Below are 20634 nucleotides of genomic sequence, written 5' to 3'. Positions count from 1 at the left end.
AAGAAAATTATTTTGGATATTTTAAAATAAATAAATTCACATAAACATCATTGTAAGAAACATACTTCCAGAGGCTACAGGAAAGAAAATAACACAGATTTCACACACGAGATAAGGTATAAATAGAACGTGAAAGACTGAATGTTAAATCCTAACAGAGCAAAAGGTACAGTTAGGAAACGGGCTAATGTAAGTTACATGAGTAGCATGATAGTAAATGATCTCATCATGTTTACTAAAGATTACCTAAAATCCTACATTGCACACATACCAACGCATATACATACATAAATATATACGAGTACATATACATGCGTACACACACACAATATATATATATATATATATATATATATATATATATATATATATATATATATATATATATATAAACTCACCATCCCACTTCCACGAAATGGGAAGTGAAAAACCCCTGGGAGGTCAAAGCCCTGTCAGTTGTGGCAAGCCTGATTTTTTTTTTGGGGGGGGGGAGTGGATATTTACGTTTATAGCGGAGATTTGTTAAAATGTGCAATGAAAGGAAAATTGTGACAATGAAGGCAGTAATGAAAAAGAGCTACTAGAATAAGTATACGTGGGGCAGAGTGGTAGGTATGAGTTGAGGAGGCATTAATGAACTATAAAACGGTGCCCAAAATGAGGATTGGAAGAATTCTGGATTAACGTATTCAAAGGAGAGTGCATCGGATTGTTAGAAGGGAAATTGGAAGTAGAGGTTATGTAGAAGGGTCAGAAAAGTTAGGTGGGCAGAGAAGTGGGAAAGGTAAACAAACTAGATAAGGGAGGAAACGAGAGGAGAAAAAAAAATAGAACATAAGAATAAAGGAGACTGCAAGAGACCATAAGGCCTACAATACGCAGCTCCGTATCCATCACCACCTGTCATCCCCATCCATAAAGTAATCTAATCGTTTTTTTTAAACAACTGATAGTTTCAGCGCTTACTACATGGTTACTAAGTTTATTCCATTCATCGACCACCCTATTAGTAAACCAATTCTTGCCTATTTCCAAGCAAAGCTGAGAAAAATACAGTATTTAGTGAAAGATCAAGAAAGAACAGGAGTACAAGAACAGTGGGTATGCTGTAAGGAGGAAGTGCTAAAGCTCGCAAAGATGGTACGTGGAATGAGGAGGAGGTGAGGGAATAGAAGGAGAGGGTAGAGGCAATGAATTGAGGAATGAAAAGGTGATGGCAGTGTTGATAAAGAAAGAAGCACATAGATATAGGTTGCAGTGTTGCCACTGTGATCTGTGCCAGTTCCCACAAATGAGCGAGATTTTTTCCACAAAATTCCCACAAGGAAATCTGGAATTCCACTTTTTTCCCACAAAAAGAAGTAATGGTTATACAGACGCAAATAAGTTCATTGTAACATATAATTTGCTCACAAAACATCCCATGTGAGCAAATTTCTCAGACACAAATGTGTGGAAAATTCCCACAAAATGGCGTTGGTGAGTGGTTGTGAAGAAGAAATGAGGAAGCATATGAGAAGTACAACATAAATAGAGTAGAAGCAAAACGAGATGTGAGGGAGGAAAGAGGAGGTATAATGTAGGGCAGTCGTTTGACAGAGAATTTTAAAAAGAATGAATAGATGTTTTAGAGTAGTGGTTCTTAACCTTTTTCACTGCCCTTAGTACCCATTGGCATCTCTAAAAAAAAATCCCATACCCCCATCCAATTTAGATACAATGCAAACATATGAAAAGGATTTGTGATACAAACCTTGCTTTGCTTGCTCATTGTAAATATACAGTGTCATTGCACTGGGGCTATCTTGTCTCATACCCCTTCGGGGTACAGGTACCCCAGGTTAAGAACCACTGTTTTACAGGGAAATGAAATGTATGAAGGGAGAGGTTGTCTGGCAGAGAAAAGGTCAAGGGTGGAGATGGAAAGGTACAAATGAAAGGGAAGGCGGTATGGGAAATATGGAGAAAGTATTTAAGAGATTTGTTTAATAAAGAGATGGGTAAAGAGAGGCAGTAGGAGATGCCAGGAAAAGGACTTTTTTGGGAGAGGAAAATAATGGGCCACAAAGGAATATTGATTAAGGTGGGTATTGTTATAACACTTGTGTTAGATGCTTGCTATGTGGAGTGGTGTAGTGGACACCCACACTTTGTATTCCCGTCGTTTCTTTATTTCTGCCGATTAAGATCTATGCAGGTAACGAGGCCGGTCACGGCGTCTTTTGCTCCACAAAGAGCAAGGCGTTGCTGCTCCACAAAGAGTAATTGCCACCTCTCTTCCCCGTCTGACTTTGAGACATAATCGCAGTTTGCACAATAAAGTGAGCCAACACAACCAGTGTTTTTGTTAGCCTCACACCCGTTTGTGCTACTCTATTTAATTTGTACTATTCATATTCGTATCTGACCTGTTTGAGGTCGACTGATTCTAAACCTCCTTGACAATCCCTCCTCACTTTCCTCGAACGGTACTATCTCAACTTGTGACATCACAGATGCATGAACTAGCTGGTTAACAACTTTAAGTCACATGCACACACACACGCACGCACATAGATACCTCCACACACCTACACGACATTGACAAATGTATAGAGAACACGGGCGCATATAACTACATAGCAGTGGCGGATGAAGGCTCTTGTGGCCCTAAGGCAAATTTCAAGATTTTTTAAAATATGGCCTGAAATAATGATAACATTTATATCATTGTACAAAAACAACTATCCATTAGTAAACATTTATTTCTAAACAAAACCTTATCAATTTTACATATGTTAAGGTAAGGTACTACTACATACATGTGTTCTTGCATACATTATTAAATTTTCACTTTTCTTGCGTTGACAGTAGCAAACTCATCAAACTTAAGTCAATTTCGGATAGCAAATCTCTTACAATACACAGAAGTGCCAACACACCAAGGCAGTGCTGACTCATTGTGGATCGCTTTACAAACCAATATTAACTCTACCCGGCCGGGGAATCGAACCCCTGATCTCCAGCTCGCGGGGCCAGCGCGTTAAAAATTCGCCACCGAACAACTATTTGATATTGAGCGTGCGTGCGGCTATTTGTAAGTGTGTGTAAAGATGTACAACAAAGTAATTGAATGTAAATGAATGTCCCGAGGGAATGTCACCAAATCGAGCAGATTGAAAACCTTGATTGTACAGTAGTACTTGAGCTAGCATCTTTGATTTTCAAATGTTACGTTTCGAGAAGTTTACTCTTATCATCAGATCTTTTAAACACAAGAAGTAATATAAAACACACAGGTTCTTACCTGTAAGCAGGAGACCTGGCGAATGATGATTAAAACTCAGTGAACCCAACATTATACATAGTACATACAGTACATAGTCTACAGACAGACTAATAAACTGGTTCTTGGTCGTTAAAAATAAAAAAAGATCCTTAAAACTCTTATGTTATATGTAACTAAATATACTGTGTCTAAAGAAATGAGAAAACGTTAATAGAACAGCGAGGGACAATTCTGTAAACAAAAATATGAATGAATCGCTTGACAAAAACGTCTCTAGTAAAACCTCGAAGCCTGAATGAATGATCTACTAGATCATTCATTCAGTGAAAAGTTTCTTTCTATCTAGATCAGATCTAGGTAGAGAGAAACTTTAAACTGATTTACATATGATGGAACATAACGAGAAAAATGAGAAAATATTAATAGAACAATGAGGAACACTACTACAACAAAAATATGAGAACAATGAAATTTTCGATGAATTATGTAAACATTTATTTTGATAAAACTGTAATAAACTAAATATAAAATGAATAGGGGTTAGTTGGCAAGACCCAACTCTCTCCTTAGTTGTACATCAACAATAAACTTATTGAATTGAATGAACTGAATTGAATTTCCGGTGAATCGTTTGACAAAAATGTGTCGAACAAAAGCTCGAAGCAAAAATGAACTATTCGAGTAGAAATAAACCTCTCAGCACTCTGAGTCACTCACGATGGGCCATAACCGTTCACGGTTTTCTGAGAGTTTCTGCCACCAACAGTACACACGGAGAAGGACATACATGTAGAATATGTAAACAACGTCAAAAGAAATGTCTGATGTTCTGATGATTACGAAACTTAAGAATTTTATTGTTTTACAGCCAAAGCACTTCATAGTAAACAACTTCAGACCTTTCACAACGTGGCTAATTACCGATAACTGACACGTAACATTTTTCTCTTTCTCTGTCATATTGACAATGTTTTTGGACTGCCAGAAATGGCCTGGATTTTTTTGTGGCCCTAAGGCATGTGCCTAGTTTGCCTTATGGTTAATCCGCCACTGCTACATAGTACTACACGCCACCCTGATGTGCGAGATCAGAACCAAGTCGATGTTGACCTGATACACTCTTGTACATTTATGGATCAACACCAGGTGCATATACATCTGGCTGCCCTGATCCAGTAAAGTGTTGCTGTAGTGCCTCATCCTTGACGTGCCTCAGGATGTCATCAACATCCACTACCTGGTGAGAGTTGACGGTAACTCCAGGCTGCGTCACTGAAGTACAGTGATCACGCTTTCTACCCCAAACGTTATCGGATATTGCATACTTCCCGCTTTCGTTATATTGTAAAATAGATTCCTTGCCTCCGGGTACTTGCCACCCTTTTTCAAGGCCTCCCATACAATCAGAAACCTATATCTTCACCGCGTTTCCTGTTGGCCAATCTCCCTTTTAAAGTACGTTGGTAATGTGTTCGAGCATGTCCTCTGCCGTCGCCTTAGCGAGTATTTGAAGGTCAAGAATGTGCTGAGAGACTACCAATTCGGTTTTTGGCCGGAGCGAGGTACAGACAACGCAATTTCCTGAATCCGATTACCTTTACTGTACGACGGTTTCCTTCTTCGATGCCATTGCCGCTCGAGGGATACTATACCGCCCCAACGTGCGACAAAGGCTGTAAAGCAACACTCGCACAAAATGCTGCCATTATCGCACAGCAATTCGGCAAGTGTTCCTACCTTTCCATCTCCATCCTTGACCTCCTTTTCTCTGCCAGACTACCTCTCCCTTCATACATTTCATTTCCCTCTAAAACAGTGGTTCTCTACCTGGGGTACCTGTAATCCGAAGGGGTACGAAATTTTGAATCTGTACGAGACAAGATAGCCCCAGTGCGATGACACTAGTAGTAATTTTGTTACTTTGGTAAAAAAAAAAAAACTTCATGGTGGATTTTCTGTTGACAATATTTTCCATTTTAACTGTATGAAATGATGATATCTTCCATGGTGAGGCACTGTTTCAAACATTTTACCTTCTTTTTTCACCTGCCTATACTGAAAATTTGTGTTTCACATCCTTAGACTTTTGACCACGATTTTACCCATTTCTACCACTGTGGGCTTCTGTATATTATGAATATTTATACACCGAGCATTTTGTGTAACATGCGAATGAATTAGGCTCATGTTTTTGCGTATAGAAGGTATAAGATCCTTAAGGATTTGGCTGTCTTCTTTTTATTGTATCAAGAGTACTTTCAAAATCGCTATATGTTACAAAAGGATGTTCTAATTTTTTATAGAATGATCTAAAAACAATAGGTCCCTCTACAACCTCCATTCGTACAGGTTTATGGACTGAACATTCAGGTTCATGTTTATCAAGTAGCTCCTTCTTTGAGAAGGGATGCAGACATTATGAAGAAGGGAAAACTCGTCCATCATGACTTTTATTAATAAATGGGCTCAAATCTTGCATTAATATATAGTGGTTATTTTCTTCCTCAGATATATAGAGAAGATTTACATGTTTATCTTTTTTCACTTTTGCAATTCTTAAAGGATACGAACTTTTATTTTGACTTTTATTTTCATCATCAAAGGCAAAGACATTAACACTGATGGGATTCTTCTTTTCAAATATGGTCATCTTATCTAATTTGACTGGCAATTCTATTCCACTCCAATGGTAATTTTGAGCGGCAGCCTTAACTGTCTTACTAATTCTGTTTTCTTCTAAGCAATCTGACCGGGCAATGCACCATTTGAAACATTCTTGATCCTCATTTTTAATATTCACTAGTTTATATTTTGCCTTTTGATATTTATTAGGACATTGATTCTTAACCAGGGGGGGGCGCGAGCTTTCGGGTGAAAAGTATAAGTTTTTCCAGTTAGTGATTACTTTTACAACAGCATGGGCCAGTACTATAAGCATAAGCATATGAATTATTACAGAATTCTTTCTTACTAATGAACCGTTAGAGTGAGACCCGTTTAGGCAGAGCGTTTCTTCCGAGGTTGTCTTCGTCGGTTGAATCGTACGATGACGTCATGATAAGACGGAAGCTGATTGGCTAGTAAATTCTGGCGCGATGCTATCAATGTGTGGGACGGTGTGACTGAGACAATTGCATTTCACCAGTCGTTGTGTGATTATTGCTTATTGTTGTGTTGGCCTCATTTGTTCTACATATTTACATAGATACAAAACATCAAGTATTTTGCAATGAGTGCTAAGAAACGGAAGTACATTGAAGATTACATTCGATTTGGATTTGTGTCTCTCCACAGTGTGTGATATGTTACAAGACTGAGCAATGATGGAATGCGGCCTTCACACCTGGAACGCCACTTGAGGACATCACATCCTGCTTTAGTTGACAAGCCGAAGGCATTCTTTGAAACTAAAAAAGACAACTTGAAGCGAGCTAAACTGGACGACAGTGGGTCATTTCGGCAGCAATCTTCAAAGGTTGTTGAGGCTTCCTATGGGATCGCTATGTTGATTGCAAACAGCAAGAAGAGTCATAACATTGGAGAGTCTCTCATAAAACCAAGTATATTATGTGCAGCAGAACTCGTTTTGGGGAAAGATAGTGCAAATAAGCTTTGCCAAATTTCTCTGTCAAATGATAGTCAAGAAAAGGATAGATGAATTATCTCAAGATATCAAACTTCAGACTCTCGACCAAGTAAGAGCCTCCCCTGTGTTTGCCATCCAGTGTGATGAAACGACTGATGTCGCTCAGTGTTCTCAGCTTCTGATGTATGCTCGTTTTGTATCGGGCAATAATATAAGAGAGCAAATTATGTTCTGTCACCCGATGGAAAGTTTCACAACAGCAGAAGCTATTTTCGATGTTATATCATATTTTTTTCCCCAAGAAAATCGGCTTTCTTGGGAGTCGCTGGTAGGAGTGTGTACTGATGGAGCACCAGCCATGCGTGGTTTACGGTCTGGGTTTGTCACAAAGGTAGAAAGAAATCCTTCCGTAATGAGTACACACTGCATACTTCATCGGGAAGCCTTAGCATCCTGAACTTTGCCTGTTGAAATGATGGACGTCTTGAATGTGGCTATCAAGATTGTCAATTTTGTCAAAGCTGGAGCCTTGAAGAGTCGTCTTTTTAAAGTGCTGTGTAAGGATATGGAATCCGAACATGAATCCTTGCTTTTTCACACGAAGGTGCGATGGTTGTCAAAAGGAAATATGCTTGGAAGGCTTTATGAGTTACGAGAAGAAGTAGAAATATTTCTAGATTCACAGCAGAAAGTAGACCTTTATGACAAAATTCAGTCTGAAGGCTTTCATGCAACCTTAGCCTATCTGGTGGATATTTTTGAGGCATTGAATGCTGTGAACCTCAAAGTACAAGGAAAAAAACATCAATATCCTCGTGCACCATGACACCATTCGTACCTTCATGGCCAAACTCGATCTTTGGAAATGTCGAGTTCTACAGGGAAATGTAGCCACTTTTAGAAACTTAGATACGGCTCTCGCTGACAGTAACCTCAACTCGGAGTTAAAAGAGCAAATAATGACTCATCTAAGTGACTTGAAATGGGAATTCGTCAGATACTTCCCAGATATAGACGACAAGCGTGAAGCATGGAAATTCATCAGGAATCCATTTCAATGTCAACTAGCTGATGTAGCTGAAGAAGTTCAAGAAGAGTTCCTAGAGTTGAAGTTCGACTCCACAGCTAAAGAAGACTTCAAAGATATGGATTTGGAGACTTTGTGGGTCAAATACCTTCATGTTTACCCTTTGACCTCACACCAGGCTTCTTCGGATTGTAACAATGTTTGGATCCACATATATGTGTGAAACGGCATTTTCCACGCTCGTTTCTATCAAGACTAAGTACAAAAACCGCCTCAACGTTGAAAGCGACTTGCGTTGTGCACTCTCGAGCATTCGACCGCGTATTCTAGATCTGGTAGCCAAGAGGCAGTGCCAAATATCTCATTAATCATGTACCTATTCGAAAGTGTCAAATATCAAATTATTGCAATTTATACTTAATAAATGGACTAAAAAGACATTGCCGTTTCTATTCTATTTTTAAATTAGAGAATGATATTGACCTATATATGCAAGGGGGCGTGAAAAAATAGTAGTTCGTAGGGGGGGCGTGGTAATGAAAAGGTTAAGAAGCACTGTATTAGGAAGTTCAATATAACTAGTCCCTTTCAATAGTTCGTATTTTGCTATTTTGATTTCAAAATTGAGAAGCTTCTCAATTATCCAACCTGAGCCCTCTCTGGTGAATTGATCAATCTTATTTTCTAATTGACCAATCAAATCTAGCACTACACTTTTTATTTCTGAAAGATCAGTCATCGGCTTCATCTTACCACTATTGAACCAGGGTTCTAGAATTGATCTCCTCCCATTTCCTAACTTTTTGTAGAATCAACTTTGAGACAAAGAGAAATTTTGAAACCTTTCCAATTGTGCTCTTTGATTCTCTTCTCTATAACATCCACCATACTCATGATAAAGAGTTTTGGATCAATTGTACTAATGTCGGAATAACAATAAACTCGTAATTGATCTCCACAACCTTCCCGACTATTATTTTAATGTAATTTTCGATTTGAGGTTCCGAAAATATTTTTATTTTTATTTTTTAGGAATATCTTGGGGGTTAACCTTATAGTAATGTTTCTTACATTTTTCATGACGAGCGAGGTTGAAAACATTCCTATCGCAAATTTCCCAATGAAATTTCCCCTCCTTATTTAACCTATTGTAATTAGGATTCAACCGTTTGTTGTGATAGACTGATTTCTCATGTCTTAAGGGGTTCAAAATGGTCTTGTTACAAATTTGACAATGGAATTTTAGACATACTGGTTTTGATGATTTCATCATGGTATTAGGGTTGATATTTGTATCCATTTTTGTATATATAATTTTCTTGAAATCCTTTTTTGTTTGTAAATTTGAATTTTTTTCGGTGACCTGTCAAAGATATAATTACCCATTGACTAATGAAAGAAAATGAGGGAGATAATACTTGGGTTCGATTCCAATGCTGGGTACGAATATTTTTGATTAATCTATGAGTAGAGGGGGAAAAATATGAGGAGGAGAAGGAGGAGATGAATAAATTGAAGGAGAAGGTTGCAAAAATTGATGTGGAGTGAAATTACAGGGAACTTATTGTTAATTTTCTACAATGGTATTAAGTTCTAGATTGTTTGTAGCTTGGGCACCCATGGCCAAGTGGACTGCGATTCGACCTTGTATGGCTAAAGGTCCGGGTTCGAGTCTGCAATGAGGTGCTCCCTCGAGGGGTTATCTGAGTTTGAAAATGGTTACCAATTGCCGAGTGCGCATTAAGCAATTGCATATAATCATGTTCAGACGAAGATGACTATTAATACCAACCACATGCTATCCTTCTCCCCCAATTCAGTACTAGTTGGACAGGCCATGCACAAGACTATGGATTACTGTCAGGTGACTAGGTATAACGAATTGAGGTGCACTGTGACCCCTTGTGAATCTGGAAGCGGGTTGAAGATGTGCAGTTGGAGAGGGTAGTATGGAGGCAAGGGGCGCTTTTACTTTTATTTTGACTGAAGTTAGATTTGGTGGTTGAATTTAAAGAGGATATATTAAAGTTAGATTTGGTGGTTGAATGTAACCATGATATGTTAAACTTAGATTGATGATATATTAAAAGTAGATTTTGGTGGTTGAGGGATGGTTGAAATGTCAAATGCACTGAAACTCTCCTTTTGATACTACTTGGTGAAAAGGCCCAAGTTTGGAGGGGTGTATCCGAATCTTTCCTTGTGGGACAAGTTTGGACCAAATCGGTGACCTTGGGTTTATTGGTCAAATTGCTGGGGCTATCCTTTGAGATTCTTTTGATTTTGGGTCATTTTGGTGACGTGCACCGATTTACCCGCTATGACGCCCACAGGTCGAGAGCGGCCATGGCCGCCGTGGAGTCCAATTGGACATCAGTCAGGCCAGCGGTATGGGTGGCAAAGGCCTAATCGTGATTACTGGTTGAAAAGAGCCAACTTTGGAGGGGTGTCACCGCGACACCCTTGGTCTAAGGCTTCTGATGTGTAGGTTGATGTGCACTGTATCCAAATTTCAGACCAAATTGATCACCTTCAGATTTTCAGTGAAATTCGTAGTGTTAATCCTTTGAGATTTTCTGGATTTTGGGACATTTTGATCAACTGCACCTGGCCTGTGGCAGGGATACCGTATGCCTAACTGGTGTGCCATTGCACTGCAGGGCATCCCAGGCCTTTCCGGGCCTGTGGGTGTGATAGCGGGTAAATCGGTGGAGGTAACGAAAATGCCCCATAGTGCCAAAAATCTCAAAGGGTACACCATGCAATTTTTGGGGAAATCCGAAGGTCACCGATTTGGTCCTTTGGATTTTTTGGGTTTTGGGTCATTTTGGTGACCTCGGCCGATTTGCTTGCTATTGGAGCCACAGGTCCGGGGCGGCCTGGGATGCCCTTTAGTGCAATGGCCGGGCAGTCAGGGGACGGTATCCCTTTTAGAGGCATAAACGTCATTTGGGTGACCTTTGGGTGGCTCTGACTTGGACACCCTTGGTGTGAGGATTCCGCTGTCTACGGTGGTGTGGATCCTGTGCCACTGTGTACTTGTGGCGCAAGTTTGGATGAAATCGGTGAGCTTCGGATTTCCCCCCAAAATGCATGGGGCCCCCCCTTTGATGTTTTTTTGGTTTTGGGTCATTTTGGTGACCTCGGCCGATTTGCTTGCTATTGGAGCCACAGGTCCGGGGCGGCCTGGGATGCCCTTTAGTGCAATGGCCGGGCAGTCAGGGGGACGGTATCCCTTTTAGAGGCATAAACGTCATTTGGGTGACCTTTGGGTGGCTCTGACTTGGACACCCTTGGTGTGAGGATTCCGCTGTCTACGGTGGTGTGGATCCTGTGCCACTGTGTACTTGTGGCGCAAGTTTGGATGAAATCGGTGAGCTTCGGATTTCCCCCCAAAATGCATGGGGCCCCCCTTTGATGTTTTTTTGGTTTTGGGTCATTTTGGTGACCTCGGCCGATTTGCTTGCTATTGGAGCCACAGGTCCGGGGCGGCCTCGCATCCCCTAGGGAGAAAAGGCCGGGCAGTCCGGCTTACGGTATGGGTTTTAGAGGCATAAACGTCAGTTGGGTGACCTTTGGGTGGCTCTGACTTGGACACCCTTGGTGTGAGGATTCCGCTGTCTACGGTGGTGTGGATCCTGTGCCACTGTGTACTTGTGGCGCAAGTTTGGATGAAATCGGTGAGCTTCGGATTTCCCCCCAAAATGCATGGGGCCCCCCCTTTGATGTTTTTTTGGTTTTGGGTCATTTTGGTGACCTCGGCCGATTTGCTTGCTATTGGAGCCACAGGTCCGGGGCGGCCTGGGATGCCCTTTAGTGCAATGGCCGGGCAGTCAGGGGGACGGTATCCCTTTTAGAGGCATAAACGTCATTTGGGTGACCTTTGGGTGGCTCTGACTTGGACACCCTTGGTGTGAGGATTCCGCTGTCTACGGTGGTGTGGATCCTGTGCCACTGTGTACTTGTGGCGCAAGTTTGGATGAAATCGGTGAGCTTCGGATTTCCCCCCAAAATGCATGGGGCCCCCCCTTTGATGTTTTTTTGTGTTTGGGTCATTTTGGTGACCTCGGCCGATTTGCTTGCTATTGGAGCCACAGGTCCGGGGCGGCCTGGGATGCCCTTTAGTGCAATGGCCGGGCAGTCAGGGGGACGGTATCCCTTTTAGAGGCATAAACGTCATTTGGGTGACCTTTGGGTGGCTCTGACTTGGACACCCTTGGTGTGAGGATTCCGCTGTCTACGGTGGTGTGGATCCTGTGCCACTGTGTACTTGTGGCGCAAGTTTGGATGAAATCGGTGAGCTTCGGATTTCCCCCCAAAATGCATGGGGCCCCCCCTTTGATGTTTTTTTGGTTTTGGGTCATTTTGGTGACCTCGGCCGATTTGCTTGCTATTGGAGCCACAGGTCCGGGGCGGACTGGGAAGCCCGTGGCTGCAATCGACGGGCAGTGAGGCATACGGTCTGGGTGTTAGAGGCATAAAGGTCATGTGGGGGACCTTTGGGTGGCTCTGACTTGGACACCCTTGGTGTGAGGATTCCGCTGTCTACGGTGGTGTGGATCCTGTGCCACTGTGTACTTGTGGCGCAAGTTTGGATGAAATCGGTGAGCTTCGGATTTCCCCCCAAAATGCATGGGGCCCCCCTTTGATGTTTTTTTGGTTTTGGGTCATTTTGGTGACCTCGGCCGATTTGCTTGCTATTGGAGCCACAGGTCCGGGGCGGCCTGGGATGCCCTTTAGTGCAATGGCCGGGCAGTCAGGGGACGGTATCCCTTTTAGAGGCATAAACGTCATTTGGGTGACCTTTGGGTGGCTCTGACTTGGACAACCCTTGGTGTGAGGATTCCGCTGTCTACGGTGGTGTGGATCCTGTGCCACTGTGTACTTGTGGCGCAAGTTTGGATGAAATCGGTGAGCTTCGGATTTCCCCCCAAAATGCATGGGGCCCCCCCTTTGATGTTTTTTTGGTTTTGGGTCATTTTGGTGACCTCGGCCGATTTGCTTGCTATTGGAGCCACAGGTCCGGGGCGGCCTGGGATGCCCTTTAGTGCAATGGCCGGGCAGTCAGGGGGACGGTATGGGTTTTAGAGGCATAAACGTCATTTGGGTGACCTTTGGGTGGCTCTGACTTGGACACCCTTGGTGTGAGGATTCCGCTGTCTACGGTGGTGTGGATCCTGTGCCACTGTGTACTTGTGGCGCAAGTTTGGATGAAATCGGTGAGCTTCGGATTTCCCCCCAAAATGCATGGGGCCCCCCCTTTGATGTTTTTTTGGGGTTTGGGTCATTTTGGTGACCTCGGCCGATTTGCTTGCTATTGGAGCCACAGGTCCGGGGCGGCCTGGGATGCCCTTTAGTGCAATGGCCGGGCAGTCAGGGGGACGGTATCCCTTTTAGAGGCATAAACGTCATTTGGGTGACCTTTGGGTGGCTCTGACTTGGACACCCTTGGTGTGAGGATTCCGCTGTCTACGGTGGTGTGGATCCTGTGCCACTGTGTACTTGTGGCGCAAGTTTGGATGAAATCGGTGAGCTTCGGATTTCCCCCCAAAATGCATGGGGCCCCCCCTTTGATGTTTTTTTGGTTTTGGGTCATTTTGGTGACCTCGGCCGATTTGCTTGCTATTGGAGCCACAGGTCCGGGGCGGCCTGGGATGCCCTTTAGTGCAATGGCCGGGCAGTCAGGGGGACGGTATCCCTTTTAGAGGCATAAACGTCATTTGGGTGACCTTTGGGTGGCTCTGACTTGGACAACCCTTGGTGTGAGGATTCCGCTGTCTACGGTGGTGTGGATCCTGTGCCACTGTGTACTTGTGGCGCAAGTTTGGATGAAATCGGTGAGCTTCGGATTTCCCCCCAAAATGCATGGGGCCCCCCTTTGATGTTTTTTTGGTTTTGGGTCATTTTGGTGACCTCGGCCGATTTGCTTGCTATTGGAGCCACAGGTCCGGGGCGGCCTGGGATGCCCTTTAGTGCAATGGCCGGGCAGTCAGGGGGACGGTATCCCTTTTAGAGGCATAAACGTCATTTGGGTGACCTTTGGGTGGCTCTGACTTGGACAACCCTTGGTGTGAGGATTCCGCTGTCTACGGTGGTGTGGATCCTGTGCCACTGTGTACTTGTGGCGCAAGTTTGGATGAAATCGGTGAGCTTCGGATTTCCCCCCAAAATGCATGGGGCCCCCCCTTTGATGTTTTTTTTGTGTTTGGGTCATTTTGGTGACCTCGGCCGATTTGCTTGCTATTGGAGCCACAGGTCCGGGGCGGCCTGGGATGCCCTTTAGTGCAATGGCCGGGCAGTCAGGGGGACGGTATCCCTTTTAGAGGCATAAACGTCATTTGGGTGACCTTTGGGTGGCTCTGACTTGGACACCCTTGGTGTGAGGATTCCGCTGTCTACGGTGGTGTGGATCCTGTGCCACTGTGTACTTGTGGCGCAAGTTTGGATGAAATCGGTGAGCTTCGGATTTCCCCCCAAAATGCATGGGGCCCCCCCTTTGATGTTTTTTTGTGTTTGGGTCATTTTGGTGACCTCGGCCGATTTGCTTGCTATTGGAGCCACAGGTCCGGGGCGGCCTGGGAACCCATTTAGTGCAATGTCCGCGCAGTCCGGCTTACTGTATGGGTTGTAGAGGCATAAAAGTCATTTGGGTGTACTTTGGATGGGTCTGACTTGGACACCCTTGGTGTGAGGATTCCGCTGTCTACGGTGGTGTGGATCCTGTGCCACTGTGTACTTGTGGCGCAAGTTTGGATGAAATCGGTGAGCTTCGGATTTCCCCCCAAAATGCATGGGGCCCCCCCTTTGATGTTTTTTTTTGTGTTTGGGTCATTTTGGTGACCTCGGCCGATTTGCTTGCTATTGGAGCCACAGGTCCGGGGCGGCCTGGGATGCCCTTTAGTGCAATGGCCGGGCAGTCAGGGGACGGTATCCCTTTTAGAGGCATAAACGTCATTTGGGTGACCTTTGGGTGGCTCTGACTTGGACACCCTTGGTGTGAGGATTCCGCTGTCTACGGTGGTGTGGATCCTGTGCCACTGTGTACTTGTGGCGCAAGTTTGGATGAAATCGGTGAGCTTCGGATTTCCCCCCAAAATGCATGGGGCCCCCCCTTTGATGTTTTTTTGGTGTTTGGGTCATTTTGGTGACCTCGGCCGATTTGCTTGCTATTGGAGCCACAGGTCCGGGGCGGCCTGGGATGCCCTTTAGTGCAATGGCCGGGCAGTCAGGGGGACGGTATCCCTTTTAGAGGCATAAACGTCATTTGGGTGACCTTTGGGTGGCTCTGACTTGGACACCCTTGGTGTGAGGATTCCGCTGTCTACGGTGGTGTGGATCCTGTGCCACTGTGTACTTGTGGCGCAAGTTTGGATGAAATCGGTGAGCTTCGGATTTCCCCCCAAAATGCATGGGGCCCCCCCTTTGAGTTTTTTTTGTGTTTGGGTCATTTTGGTGACCTCGGCCGATTTGCTTGCTATTGGAGCCACAGGTCCGGGGCGGCCTGGGATGCCCTTGGGTGCGAGGGCCGGGCCGTGCGGCTTACGGTATGGGTTTTAGAGGCATCAACGTCATTTGGGTGACCTGTGGGTGGCTCTGACTTGGACACCCTTGGTGTGAGGATTCCGCTGTCTACGGTGGTGTGGATCCTGTGCCACCGTGTACTAGTGGCGCAAGTTTGGATGAAATCGGTGACCTCGGATTTCGGCCGAAAATCCGAGTTTTTTTTGTGTTTGGGTCATTTTGGTGACCTCGGCCGATTTGCTTGCTATTGGAGCCACAGGTCCGGGGCGGCCTGGGATGCCCTTGGGTGAAATGGCCGTGCAGTCGGGCTGACTGTATGGGTTTTAGAGGGATAAACGTCATTTGGGTGACCTTTGGGTGGCTCTGACTTGGACACCCTTGGTGTGAGGATTCCGCTGTCTACGGTGGTGTGGATCCTGTGCCACTGTGTACTTGTGGCGCAAGTTTGGATGAAATCGGTGAGCTTCGGATTTCCCCCCAAAATGCATGGGGCCCCCCCTTTGATGTTTTTTTGGTTTTGGGTCATTTTGGTGACCTCGGCCGATTTGCTTGCTATTGGAGCCACAGGTCCGGGGCGGCCTGGGATGCCCTTTAGTGCAATGGCCGGGCAGTCAGGGGGACGGTATCCCTTTTAGAGGCATAAACGTCATTTGGGTGACCTTTGGGTGGCTCTGACTTGGACACCCTTGGTGTGAGGATTCCGCTGTCTACGGTGGTGTGGATCCTGTGCCACTGTGTACTTGTGGCGCAAGTTTGGATGAAATCGGTGAGCTTCGGATTTCCCCCCAAAATGCATGGGGCCCCCCTTTGATGTTTTTTTGGGTTTTGGGTCATTTTGGTGACCTCGGCCGATTTGCTTGCTATTGGAGCCACAGGTCCGGGGCGGCCTGGGATGCCCTTTAGTGCAATGGCCGGGCAGTCAGGGGGACGGTATCCCTTTTAGAGGCATAAACGTCATTTGGGTGACCTTTGGGTGGCTCTGACTTGGACAACCCTTGGTGTGAGGATTCCGCTGTCTACGGTGGTGTGGATCCTGTGCCACTGTGTACTTGTGGCGCAAGTTTGGATGAAATCGGTGAGCTTCGGATTTCCCCCCAAAATGCATGGGGCCCCCCCTTTGATGTTTTTTTGTGTTTGGGTCATTTTGGTGACCTCGGCCGATTTGCTTGCTATTGGAGCCACAGGTCCGGGGCGGCCTGGGATGCCCTTTAGTGCAATGGCCGGGCAGTCAGGGGACGGTATCCGTTTTAGAGGCATAAACGTCATTTGGGTGACCTTTGGGTGGCTCTGACTTGGACACCCTTGGTGTGAGGATTCCGCTGTCTACGGTGGTGTGGATCCTGTGCCACTGTGTACTTGTGGCGCAAGTTTGGATGAAATCGGTGAGCTTCGGATTTCCCCCCAAAATGCATGGGGCCCCCCCTTTGATGTTTTTTTTGGTTTTGGGTCATTTTGGTGACCTCGGCCGATTTGCTTGCTATTGGAGCCACAGGTCCGGGGCGGCCTGGGATGCCCTTTAGTGCAATGGCCGGGCAGTCAGGGGGACGGTATCCCTTTTAGAGGCATAAACGTCATTTGGGTGACCTTTGGGTGGCTCTGACTTGGACACCCTTGGTGTGAGGATTCCGCTGTCTACGGTGGTGTGGATCCTGTGCCACTGTGTACTTGTGGCGCAAGTTTGGATGAAATCGGTGAGCTTCGGATTTCCCCCCAAAATGCATGGGGCCCCCCCTTTGATGTTTTTTTGGGTTTTGGGTCATTTTGGTGACCTCGGCCGATTTGCTTGCTATTGGAGCCACAGGTCCGGGGCGGCCTGGGATGCCCTTTAGTGCAATGGCCGGGCAGTCAGGGGGACGGTATCCCTTTTAGAGGCATAAACGTCATTTGGGTGACCTTTGGGTGGCTCTGACTTGGACACCCTTGGTGTGAGGATTCCGCTGTCTACGGTGGTGTGGATCCTGTGCCACTGTGTACTTGTGGCGCAAGTTTGGATGAAATCGGTGAGCTTCGGATTTCCCCCCAAAATGCATGGGGCCCCCCCTTTGATGTTTTTTTGGTTTTGGGTCATTTTGGTGACCTCGGCCGATTTGCTTGCTATTGGAGCCACAGGTCCGGGGCGGCCTGGGATGCCCTTTAGTGCAATGGCCGGGCAGTCAGGGGGACGGTATCCCTTTTAGAGGCATAAACGTCATTTGGGTGACCTTTGGGTGGCTCTGACTTGGACACCCTTGGTGTGAGGATTCCGCTGTCTACGGTGGTGTGGATCCTGTGCCACTGTGTACTTGTGGCGCAAGTTTGGATGAAATCGGTGAGCTTCGGATTTCCCCCCAAAATGCATGGGGCCCCCCCTTTGATGTTTTTTTGTGTTTGGGTCATTTTGGTGACCTCGGCCGATTTGCTTGCTATTGGAGCCACAGGTCCGGGGCGGCCTGGGATGCCCTTTAGTGCAATGGCCGGGCAGTCAGGGGGACGGTATCCCTTTTAGAGGCATAAACGTCATTTGGGTGACCTTTGGGTGGCTCTGACTTGGACACCCTTGGTGTGAGGATTCCGCTGTCTACGGTGGTGTGGATCCTGTGCCACTGTGTACTTGTGGCGCAAGTTTGGATGAAATCGGTGAGCTTCGGATTTCCCCCCAAAATGCATGGGGGCCCCCCTTTGATGTTTTTTTGGTTTTGGTTCATTTTGGTGACCTCGGCCGATTTGCTTGCTATTGGAGCCACAGGTCCGGGGCGGCCTGGGATGCCCTTTAGTGCAATGGCCGGGCAGTCAGGGGGACGGTATCCCTTTTAGAGGCATAAACGTCATTTGGGTGACCTTTGGGTGGCTCTGACTTGGACACCCTTGGTGTGAGGATTCCGCTGTCTACGGTGGTGTGGATCCTGTGCCACTGTGTACTTGTGGCGCAAGTTTGGATGAAATCGGTGAGCTTCGGATTTCCCCCCAAAATGCATGGGGCCCCCCCTTTGATGTTTTTTTGGTGTTTGGGTCATTTTGGTGACCTCGGCCGATTTGCTTGCTATTGGAGCCACAGGTCCGGGGCGGCCTGGGATGCCCTTTAGTGCAATGGCCGGGCAGTCAGGGGGACGGTATCCCTTTTAGAGGCATAAACGTCATTTGGGTGACCTTTGGGTGGCTCTGACTTGGACACCCTTGGTGTGAGGATTCCGCTGTCTACGGTGGTGTGGATCCTGTGCCACTGTGTACTTGTGGCGCAAGTTTGGATGAAATCGGTGAGCTTCGGATTTCCCCCCAAAATGCATGGGGCCCCCCCTTTGATGTTTTTTTTGTGTTTGGGTCATTTTGGTGACCTCGGCCGATTTGCTTGCTATTGGAGCCACAGGTCCGGGGCGGCCTGGGATGCCCTTTAGTGCAATGGCCGGGCAGTCAGGGGGACGGTATCCCTTTTAGAGGCATAAACGTCATTTGGGTGACCTTTGGGTGGCTCTGACTTGGACACCCTTGGTGTGAGGATTCCGCTGTCTACGGTGGTGTGGATCCTGTGCCACTGTGTACTTGTGGCGCAAGTTTGGATGAAATCGGTGAGCTTCGGATTTCCCCCCAAAATGCATGGGGCCCCCCCTTTGATGTTTTTTTGGTTTTGGGTCATTTTGGTGACCTCGGCCGATTTGCTTGCTATTGGAGCCACAGGTCCGGGGCGGCCTGGGATGCCCTTTAGTGCAATGGCCGGGCAGTCAGGGGGACGGTATCCCTTTTAGAGGCATAAACGTCATTTGGGTGACCTTTGGGTGGCTCTGACTTGGACACCCTTGGTGTGAGGATTCCGCTGTCTACGGTGGTGTGGATCCTGTGCCACTGTGTACTTGTGGCGCAAGTTTGGATGAAATCGGTGAGCTTCGGATTTCCCCCCAAAATGCATGGGGCCCCCCCTTTGATGTTTTTTTGTGTTTGGGTCATTTTGGTGACCTCGGCCGATTTGCTTGCTATTGGAGCCACAGGTCCGGGGCGGCCTGGGATGCCCTTTAGTGCAATGGCCGGGCAGTCAGGGGGACGGTATCCCTTTTAGAGGCATAAACGTCATTTGGGTGACCTTTGGGTGGCTCTGACTTGGACACCCTTGGTGTGAGGATTCCGCTGTCTACGGTGGTGTGGATCCTGTGCCACTGTGTACTTGTGGCGCAAGTTTGGATGAAATCGGTGAGCTTCGGATTTCCCCCCAAAATGCATGGGGCCCCCCCTTTGATGTTTTTTTTGTGTTTGGGTCATTTTGGTGACCTCGGCCGATTTGCTTGCTATTGGAGCCACAGGTCCGGGGCGGCCTGGGATGCCCTTTAGTGCAATGGCCGGGCAGTCAGGGGGACGGTATCCCTTTTAGAGGCATAAACGTCATTTGGGTGACCTTTGGGTGGCTCTGACTTGGACACCCTTGGTGTGAGGATTCCGCTGTCTACGGTGGTGTGGATCCTGTGCCACTGTGTACTTGTGGCGCAAGTTTGGATGAAATCGGTGAGCTTCGGATTTCCCCCCAAAATGGCATGGGGCCCCCCCTTTGATGTTTTTTTGTGTTTGGGTCATTTTGGTGACCTCGGCCGATTTGCTTGCTATTGGAGCCACAGGTCCGGGGCGGCCTGGGATGCCCTTTAGTGCAATGGCCGGGCAGTCAGGGGGACGGTATCCCTTTTAGAGGCATAAACGTCATTTGGGTGACCTTTGGGTGGCTCTGACTTGGACACCCTTGGTGTGAGGATTCCGCTGTCTACGGTGGTGTGGATCCTGTGCCACTGTGTACTTGTGGCGCAAGTTTGGATGAAATCGGTGAGCTTCGGATTTCCCCCCAAAATGCATGGGGCCCCCCCTTTGATGTTTTTTTGGGTTTTGGGTCATTTTGGTGACCTCGGCCGATTTGCTTGCTATTGGAGCCACAGGTCCGGGGCGGCCTGGGATGCCCTTTAGTGCAATGGCCGGGCAGTCAGGGGGACGGTATCCCTTTTAGAGGCATAAACGTCATTTGGGTGACCTTTGGGTGGCTCTGACTTGGACACCCTTGGTGTGAGGATTCCGCTGTCTACGGTGGTGTGGATCCTGTGCCACTGTGTACTTGTGGCGCAAGTTTGGATGAAATCGGTGAGCTTCGGATTTCCCCCCAAAATGCATGGGGCCCCCCCTTTGATGTTTTTTTTGTGTTTGGGTCATTTTGGTGACCTCGGCCGATTTGCTTGCTATTGGAGCCACAGGTCCGGGGCGGCCTGGGATGCCCTTTAGTGCAATGGC

The 20634-nt window shown here is 46.6% G+C and overlaps 3 protein-coding genes across 3 annotated transcripts; all 3 read left to right on the top strand.

Annotated features, from left to right (window-relative positions):
* Nucleotides 1–6596: 6596 nt before the first annotated feature.
* Nucleotides 6597–7311, top strand: LOC143021299 (zinc finger BED domain-containing protein 5-like). Its single transcript, XM_076178708.1, has 2 exons — nt 6597–6828; nt 6908–7311. Exons 1-2 carry the CDS (start codon nt 6597–6599, stop codon nt 7309–7311), a joined length of 636 nt encoding a protein of 211 aa, XP_076034823.1.
* A 15-nt stretch (nt 7312–7326) lies between these two features.
* Nucleotides 7327–7680, top strand: LOC143021298 (protein FAM200A-like). Its single transcript, XM_076178707.1, has one exon. It carries the CDS (start codon nt 7327–7329, stop codon nt 7678–7680), a length of 354 nt encoding a protein of 117 aa, XP_076034822.1.
* A 16-nt stretch (nt 7681–7696) lies between these two features.
* Nucleotides 7697–8104, top strand: LOC143021297 (zinc finger BED domain-containing protein 5-like). The gene has a single exon (XM_076178706.1). It carries the CDS (start codon nt 7697–7699, stop codon nt 8102–8104), a length of 408 nt encoding a protein of 135 aa, XP_076034821.1.
* Nucleotides 8105–20634: the final 12530 nt, after the last annotated feature.

The sequence above is a fragment of the Oratosquilla oratoria genome, chromosome 41, assembly GCF_046742065.1.
Source record: "Oratosquilla oratoria isolate Oo_2021 chromosome 41, ASM4674206v1, whole genome shotgun sequence".
In the NCBI taxonomy this organism is placed as follows: domain Eukaryota; kingdom Metazoa; phylum Arthropoda; class Malacostraca; order Stomatopoda; family Squillidae; genus Oratosquilla; species Oratosquilla oratoria.
This window is presented reverse-complemented; position numbering and strand designations above follow the sequence as displayed.